Source organism: Drosophila persimilis, unplaced genomic scaffold (assembly GCF_003286085.1).
Source record: "Drosophila persimilis strain 14011-0111.01,24,50 unplaced genomic scaffold, DperRS2 tig00000977-arrow-arrow-pilon, whole genome shotgun sequence".
Classification (NCBI taxonomy): Eukaryota; Metazoa; Arthropoda; class Insecta; order Diptera; family Drosophilidae; genus Drosophila; species Drosophila persimilis.
The window spans coordinates 480008-489252 of record NW_020825387.1 but is presented as its reverse complement, the minus strand read 5'-3'; the positions used below and the strand labels follow the sequence as shown (position 1 = coordinate 489252).

Genomic DNA, 9245 nt, shown 5'->3' with positions numbered 1-9245 from the left:
AACAGAAACAAAGCAACTGCAAAACCAAACCCAAGAAACCCAAGCGAACCCGTAAAACGTGAACCAAATCTAAAGAAACGAAACAGAAAGCAGAAAAGCAATCCATAAAATGCGAACCCACTAAAAGGAGGAACAAACGGGAGAAGAGACGAGAGACGGCAGTATGCCCAGTCCCGACAACCTGTACAAGTAAATCTCTAAGATACTTTCGGCGAGCCAAATCTATTTTCACATGCGTCATCAGTTCTTGCGAAATAAAATCAGCAACGTTTCCTTTCCGCTTTGCCACAAACGAATACCCCTCAGACGGTCTTTGCTCGTTCGAAAATCGAATCTCGCTTCAGCACTTTACTACCGCTCTGGATCGACCTGATCCGACATCCAACGCTCCTCCAGCAGCCTACACTAAGCCTCAGCCTCACAGCTGCCCTTGCCGCTGCCTCTGCTTCTGCCCCTGCCCCTGCCTTCAGCTTTACCCCTACCGCTTCCGTTAGCCAAGATGCCGCGTTGCCTGATAGCGAAGAAATGGAAGGCCTATCCCTGGCTGGATCGGTCCGAGGACAATACACAACAGTCGCAGGAACAGCAGCAGCATCAGCAGCAGCAGCAGCAGCAGCAAAATGCCACAAATACATCGACTACTTCCAGAGATGAAGATCTATCGCATCTCAAATCGCGTCGCTCCACCCTCGACGATGACGAGGAGATCGATGTTGTGGGCGATAAATTTCTGACCAAGTTGGAAAAACAACGCACAACCATTGCCTCAGTAGCAGCAACAGCAGCAGGAGCCACCGCCGCAGAAGCCACAAATAACAGCAACAGCAACAGCAGCAACAGCAACAGCAACAACAGCAACGAGAGCACAACAGCAACAGTGACAGCAACAACCACGACATCGGCCAAGTGCTGGGGTCCAAGCTCCCCCACGGCGGGCACCACGGCGCCCAGTCCGCCACCCCACTCGCCGGAGGCGGCGACGCGAGTGGCCAGCAATGTTTACAACGGTAAGTTTGCCGCAGGAAACTTTCTCCAAAATAAAAGAGAGTGAGCGACCGATGGGTGGCCTGTGGGTTGCGGGGTGCGGGGTGCGGGCGTAGCATGCCACGGGGAAAGCACGTAATCGCTGTCATTGATGCGACCATTGTTCGATTGCGAAACAATTCAGAATCCATTTAATTGCCTTTGTTGTCACTCAATGCTGTTTGTGATTCCCATTCCCGTCCGGGCGGCAGGCCACACTTCAAGGGGAGCCCAAGGTAATTCACGTTCCTTTTCGGGCATAACTTTCGCCACTCGGCAATTGGAGAAAGGTCATGAGAGTAAAACAAAGATAAATTATGTGATTTCAAATGAGTAAAGAACAAGAGTCATTTCTACATCATAGAATCCTTCAAAAATGTATTCAAAACAAACACAACGCCACAAAATAGTACAGAATTATTCGAATTCCATCCAGGATTTGCATCTTTCAAAAATATCTGATGGAAGAAGAAATAGTAGAAGAATCCAAGAAAACCGCCCTTTGATTAATAGCAATATTTATAGCATACCTTTGGGGACCCGATACCCGATCACCCTAACAGTGAGCTTCTCTTTCTGTCTAACTGTTGCACATTTCTAGCACATCCCACAGAAGACTAACCCACATCCATCTCTCTTTCGTCTCGCGTTTTGCAGGCTACACCCGCGAACTGTCCCCGCTGCACTACACCGCGTACCTGCCCCGAATGGAGAGCGAGATCACCGTCATCCGTGCCGCGGCCACAGCCCTGGTGGCAGCCGCCTCCGGCAACGGAAGCAGTCCCGCCGGAGATCAGCATCTGGCCTCGTACCAGACACCGCCGTCGTCCACCACATCGTCGCCCTCGTGCTCGCCCAGCGGCGCTGGCGATCGGATGGTGGACCGCTACAGTCCGCACATCAAGATGGAAACCGGCCAGACATCGAGTGAGCGCAAGTGCTTCAGCAGCACGGGAGCCACACTGTCGCTGCCCCCCAAGAAGAAGGACATTTACCGGCCGTACTCGCTGGACGACAAGCCGACGCATGGCTACCGCAAGCGGATCCCGGCCGAGGAGGACCTGCACGCGGCCCATGCCATATTGGACCTGAGCGCCTCGACCGCCTTCCATCCGCCCACGCAGCCACACCAGCTGCAGCAGCAGCAGCAGCAACAGCAACAGCAGCAGCATCAACAGCATCAACAGCATCAACAGCATCATCAACAGCATTCGCATCACTTGCCCCTGCAGCAGCAGCAGCAGCAGCAGCACGCTCTGGTCCACAACCACTCCCACTCCGCGTCCTTCGAGGCGCATGCGCATCTACGGAGCACGTCATCGATTGCCGAATTGGCTGCTGCAGCCAGCGCGGTGAACGAACAACGCCCCTCGAGCAACGCCTCGAGTGCCAGCTCCCAGCACGCGATGCCCAGCAGCCCGGCCAGCAGCAGCCACGGGAGCATCCTCAGCTGCAGCGGCAGCGGCAGTGGCAGCAGCGTGCAAAACGAGAACAGCAACACGACCAACACGAACCAGGACTGCGACGGCGGGTCGGTGGACGGGGAGGCGGGCGGCACGCAGGCGGCCAAGACGGTGGCCTACACCTACGAGGCCTTCTTCGTGAGCGACGGCCGCTCCAAGCGGAAGCATGTGGCAGATCCGGCCGCCGTGGTGGTGCAGGACCAGCAGAAGACCAAGTACACCTGCTCCGAGTGCGGCAAGCAGTACGCCACATCAAGCAACCTGTCGCGCCACAAGCAGACGCACCGCTCCCTGGACTCACAGTCGGCCAAGAAGTGCCACACTTGCGGCAAGGCGTACGTGTCCATGCCGGCCCTGGCCATGCACGTGCTGACGCACAAGCTCTCGCACAGCTGCGGCGTCTGCGGCAAGCTCTTCTCGCGCCCCTGGCTGCTCCAAGGCCATCTGCGCTCCCACACCGGCGAGAAGCCGTACGGCTGTGCGCACTGCGGCAAGGCCTTCGCGGATCGCTCCAACCTCCGCGCCCACATGCAGACGCACTCCGTCGACAAGAACTTCGAGTGCAAGCGCTGCCACAAGACGTTTGCGCTCAAGTCGTACCTCAACAAGCACCTGGAGTCGGCCTGCCTCAAGGACGAGGAGGAGCTGATGATGGCCATGTCGCTGCACGGCCACGGCGGCGACAGCAACAGCGAGAGTGGCGCCAGCATGGCCTCCTCGCCCCCGCACGAGTTCCTCGAGCGCGTCAAAGTGGAGTGCCCCAATGGCGGGGCAGGATCGGGACTGGGTGGCAACACCTATGCCATGTAATGCGGGAATGTAATGTTGAGTAAGTTGCAGTAATGGCTGCAGGATGGCAGTGCTGCAGGATTGCAGGACTGCAGGGCTGCAGGACTGCAGGGCTGCAGTGCTGGTTAGTTAATTTACCGTTAATGTTAAAGTTACCGTTACCATTTACAACTAGGCTAACCGATAGCAGTTTTTTTTATAGAATACGAATACGATGCATACATCACAATACGTCCAAAAGCAAAGTGTAGTAGAGTAACACAGAGACTGTAGAAAATCGCATTAGACACGTTAGGCAGCAAAACGACAAGAAATCGAACAAAAAAACCAACAAACAAACAAACAAAAACAAACAAAAGCAAACACCTAACCAATCCAATCTGGTTCTTCTTAGAAAGTAAAGCATTGAAGAGTTGAACATTCCTAGCCCCACATTCCATATATATATACAAATATATATATATATACACGACACACACGAATACACACACACGATTACACACACACACAGAGAGCCTTGTGTATGAGGTGCTATACCGAATGCATTCCGTAAACCTGAACAAAACTAAGTAATTCTATGCCAGAGCGCAGCTATCTAATCTATCCAAACTACTACTTACCAAAGCATACATATATACTGGTATATACTGATATATCTATATACTATATAGAGTGTACTATATAATCTGTAGCTGATGCAAAAGCAAGTTTTTAATCTCCAAAACTCTCTCTCTCTAACACACTCTCTCTCTCTCTCTCTCTAAGTCTATAACTCTCCAAGGACACTCCCTAGCCCAAACCCTAACCCTAGCCCTAGCCCTAGCCCTAGCCCTAGCCCTAGCCCTAACCCTAAATCTAACTGTAGCTATAGCTCGAGGAAAATATCTCTCTATCTCTCTAAATCTAAATCTAACTCTAACTCTAACTCTAAAGCTAAACACTAACTCTAACTCCTTAATCGACAACGTGACGAAGACGAAGTGATTAAAATTAATGCAACGAATTACAAAAGCAAATGCAATGTTTCTCAAACAACGAATTAGGTCTTAAGGGCAGCCTATCTATAAGCAGATATTACGAGTGGTGGCCCCACTCGGTGGGGGGCTACCTACCAAACAAACAATTTTAAACTAAGTCACCAAAACTAAGAGCAACTGAACGGGCAGTAGCCGGACATTTAAGCACTCAAAGATTTTTAGATTCGATATTAACAACGACACAAAACAACTTACAAACAAATTAATCAAAAATTGAATACAAAACTAACGAAACGCAAAGCAATATTAGCCAGGTATTGGAATCGGTTCGACATTAGGGTTTTCCGTATGCGAGCCGGCTCCGTCACCCTCATATTAACCCTTGTAGAAAGCATCATCACGTTAACACATAAATATACATATAGGTACCGTCCCTACCCGTCCCCTGTCCCCCGAACCCATTAGTTCATTCCGATCTCATTTAAGGCTAGAAGAGCATGGCAGAGGAGGGGATTTCTGACTTTTGGGCTGACTTTTCATTTTCCCCAGTTTAAGAGGTTCCCACAGTTTCCCAGTTTCCCAGTTTCCCAGTTGCCCGGAAAGGCTCCATTTATATCCAACGAGCATACGTTTTAGTCAATTAGCATTCCAAGACCCCACAAGGAGAAACAGGGGGGAACACAATTATTTATTATAGAGAATACTCACGATTGAAGTGAACATCTAGTCGCTGTCCAACAGCAAAACCAAAAACCTATCATTTCTATCGATTGATTATATCGATTGAACGAACCAAAAAAAAACGAAACCAAAACCAAAACCAAAGCCAGTTTCCAGTTCCCAGTTCCCTGTTTTCGAACCAAGTTATAAAAGTAAAGAACATTGCATTCAGTTAGAGGCCCAATTAGGAGTACAGCCAGCGACCAAGGCCAAAGAATCGTATCGTGTTCGATCGCATTAAGAGCGCCCCTCTCAATAACAGAAGCGAATATATCGAGTATCGAATACCGAGTATCGAGTGTGATCTAGTCTCAATCTCAAGCATTTAACAGTACACTTCGTCCATGCGTGAATAATACTTTGCACTTTTCAACAACTTAACCGACCTAGTACGATATTACTTAACCCAACATTATGTAACTGTAACTCAATATACGTTTCATTCGATCATTCCATCATTCCATTCCATCACTTATTCATTCGTTCATACATACACTCATACCCACACAAGCTCACCCACACAAACACACTTATACACACACACACACACACACACACACATCATAAATAACGAATAACAAATCGCTGCACAAATTCTGTAAATATTAGAACTTAATTCATTTACATTTTACATCCATACATTTATATACACACACACACACACATTATATAATCAACTGAAATCAGCTTCAGCAACCGATCTCAATGATGAAGACGAAGTGGGGGAATAACGAAGTGCAACGAACATTTTGTAGCCATAGTTGTAGCCAAGTTTAGAGCGACCCAGAGCCGAAAACAAACCAAACCCAGTTGTTGGTATGTCTAAGCGGGGAAAGAGGACGATAGAAATCTATATATATATACATATATATATATATATATATATATATATACATACATCTAGAATACGTATGTAGTTGCGTAATATTTACAAAGCATATACATATACATACATATATACACTTATAGGGTATAGTATTCAGATATGTACGCGTAAGTTAAACTAGTATATAATCACGAAATTATTTTTATACTGTTGATTGGACGAGGAATACGAAGAAGGTGGAGAATGATTAGGAGGAAGAGGAGGAGGAGGAGGAGGAGGACAAAGACGAGGGAGATGCGAGAGGTGGCAACAACCCTTTTAAGCAATAATATTAATCGAATCGAATCGAAATCGAAATCGGCTAAAGTACCAAAGCAATACTCAAAAACGAACCCCATGCAAAACGCAAAACAAACTACAATTATTTCAATTAAAATTACAATTAACTATATTTAATATACATATACCTAGTTACTTAGGAATAGTAGCCTATTATTTATGATCTATTTATTTTTTTTTTTTTTGGTAATCGATGAAAATGAAAAGAAAAATTGAAGTTGAAATCGAAATTGAAATTGAAATGAAAACAATATAATGAATATTTATGAAATTTGCATTATGAGAATGTTGAATTGAAATTGAATTGAAGTCCGGCAATAATATTAAATTTTAAAAATTTTGTATAACAATTGTATAGAGCGCGAGTCGAGAAAAGAAATGAAAGAAAAGAAAAGAAACGGAAATGGAAATTGAAGGAAAGGAAATGAAAGGAAAGCAATAACTTAGCTTAACAAGCAAACGAGTTAATCGATTATTAGTCTTAGTACATATACTGTAAGGTTGAAACTACTTACAATTAGCAATCGCAGCACACACTTGTACTATAAACGAAAGGTAAACCCAAAACCCAAAACCCAAAACCACGAATATACAAAAGAGTAAAACAAAAATATAAAGTTAAAGAAATATACAATACATATTATATGCTTACACTTTACATGCAAAACAATGTTTTTTATTTATAAACTAATTCTCAATATGCTTTGAATATAGTTTCCCTGATTTTTCTGGACTCTGTGTGTATTTGTTTCTTGTGCATTTTGATTATTTCTTCAACAATTATTGTGCTGAGTGATTTTAGATGGAAATACAGCCGTAAGAAGAGAAGATGAAAGATGAACCCAAAGCAATTCGAATATTGTGATAGCCCACACACACACACCCACACACACACACGCACACAACTGACAGACACACACACGAGATTCATTAATTTTGCTCAAAGGATATTGGAAAATAACGAGAAATCAAATTCATATTGAGATCCAGAAACTATACATAGCATAACGTGTATCGAAAAGCAATAAAACGTAGTGGTAAAAGATATACATACATAGAGTATAACACTTAGGGGAGTCGAGTGCAAGCCGGGGAGCAGAAGAGGAATATTTTGAGATTTTTAACTAAAGCTAAATAGTATACAAAATACAAATACATACAAAATACGAGTATAAATATACAAATACATAGGTATTTACGAATACACATCCATTTGGAAAAGCTTTAATCCAAATTTTGGCTATCGAGTATGGGGGAGTATGGAGAAGAATGAAAGCGAAACCCGTTTCAGTTGTCCAATCACGCACATACGCACACACACACACACACACACACAAACGCATGTTATGGGTTCTCTCCAGGATCATGATGTACTGTTATACAAAAGGAAATTGTTAAAGTTGATACATTTTTAGCATAGTATTTAGCACACACACACACACAGACACAGACACAGAACACCACACCACACACCCACTGAGACATCAGGCACAACTGTACATACTCGTACGTAATCGGAACCAGAGCGCAACCTGGAAATGCAATTGTTGAAATTGTTCAGTATTTGTTGCATTAGGTTCATGATCCATTGTTTCCATTATCTGTTGCTGTTGCTGTTGCTGACAACCCTACGCCCCATTCCGCCTCCGCCTCTGCCTCTGCTGCTGCTGCCTCTGCCTCTGCCTCTGCCACGCTGGGCGGCAGCAACACAATGTTGTGCTGTCCTTTTTTGTGTCAATGCAGTTTAACGAGCGCTCGTTAGGCGTACTCGAACAAAGGGGAAATGTAATAAAAAGAGGAACAGCACCATGAATGAGAGAGCACGAGAGAATGGTAAGGGGAAAGGGAAAAGGAATGGGAATGCGAGAGGAGAGGAGAGAGGAGCGGTGCCATTGCCATGCCAACACTGGTCCAGCACTGCGTCAGTCAGCACGTGGCCCACACTGTGTCCACAGGGTCCACAACTCATTCCACACAGAAGCGAAGAAGGCAATGGTGGGCGGTGGGCGGCGGGCGGCGGGAGCAGGGGAAATCACAAACGTTAGGGTGATGCAGTGAGCATTTGATTCGAAAATTTAATTTGCATTCCGCGTGATTTATTTATTTATTTATCCAATACTCGAACACACACATACACACACCCACACACTCGCTCACACAAAAAAAGCAATGTATAAATAATTGGGCAACCAAAAACAATGATTAACTATTAGCAAAAACAAAAGCAAAACAAATTAAAAAGACTTGGCACGTTAACACTAATAATTCAAGAATTGAACATAAACTAATAAGAAATTCGAAAAATCGACTATTCGAAAAATTGAAAAATCAAACAACCAAAAGCAGAAACAACGAATAAACAGCAAGAACAAAAATGAAAGACTTAACACTTTGAAAATATATAGCATATATTATGAATCGGAAATGGAGAGCAATACGAGGAAGCAAAACTTATTTACAGCTATTGTATATGGTATGGTATAATAATAGAGAAGACGAAACGAATAAGAAAAACAAAAACAAAAACAAAACAAAAACAGAATTAACGATAAAAGCAATACAACAGAAACAGCAACAAAAGCAAAAGCAGAAGCAATAGAGCATTAAGGTAACTCAAAAGTATTAAATCGCATGTATCTATGAGTAAATATTTGGAATTCGTTATATTATTGCGATAAGTAAGCGAAACCCCGAACATTTATGGCACTATACACTATAGCATAATAAAGAATCTATATATATATACTTATATATATATATACGAGTATATACCTAGTTTACAGAGAAAACGAATGAAAATATGCAAGAGAGCAAACCAAAAAAAAAAATAAGAAGAAGAAGAAGAAGGGAAAAATAAACAATTACTAAGAATTAATTAAAAGCCGTAGGGATTTTGGATTTAGCTGGCATACGATGAATTGAACGATTTAACGATTATTAGTTATCGATATACAGATACATATATTAACGGTAGAGTTGTTTTTTGCATATATTGTTATCGCAACTTTTGTGCTGCTTGACGAGACCAATTGATGTACTTTATACAACGAAAACGAAAATGAAAATGAAAACCCAAAAAACCGAAAAAAACTGAATGAAAAACCGAAA

The 9245-nt window shown here is 43.9% G+C and overlaps 1 protein-coding gene across 1 annotated transcript; it reads left to right on the top strand.

Moving 5' to 3' along the window:
• Positions 1 to 499: 499 nt before the first annotated feature.
• On the top strand, positions 500 to 3547 carry LOC6604488 (zinc finger protein rotund). Its single transcript, XM_026993936.1, has 2 exons — positions 500 to 1007; positions 1681 to 3547. The coding sequence occupies exons 1-2, from the start codon at positions 500 to 502 to the stop codon at positions 3294 to 3296; spliced, it is 2124 nt and encodes a 707-aa protein (XP_026849737.1). The 3' UTR covers positions 3297 to 3547.
• Positions 3548 to 9245: the final 5698 nt, after the last annotated feature.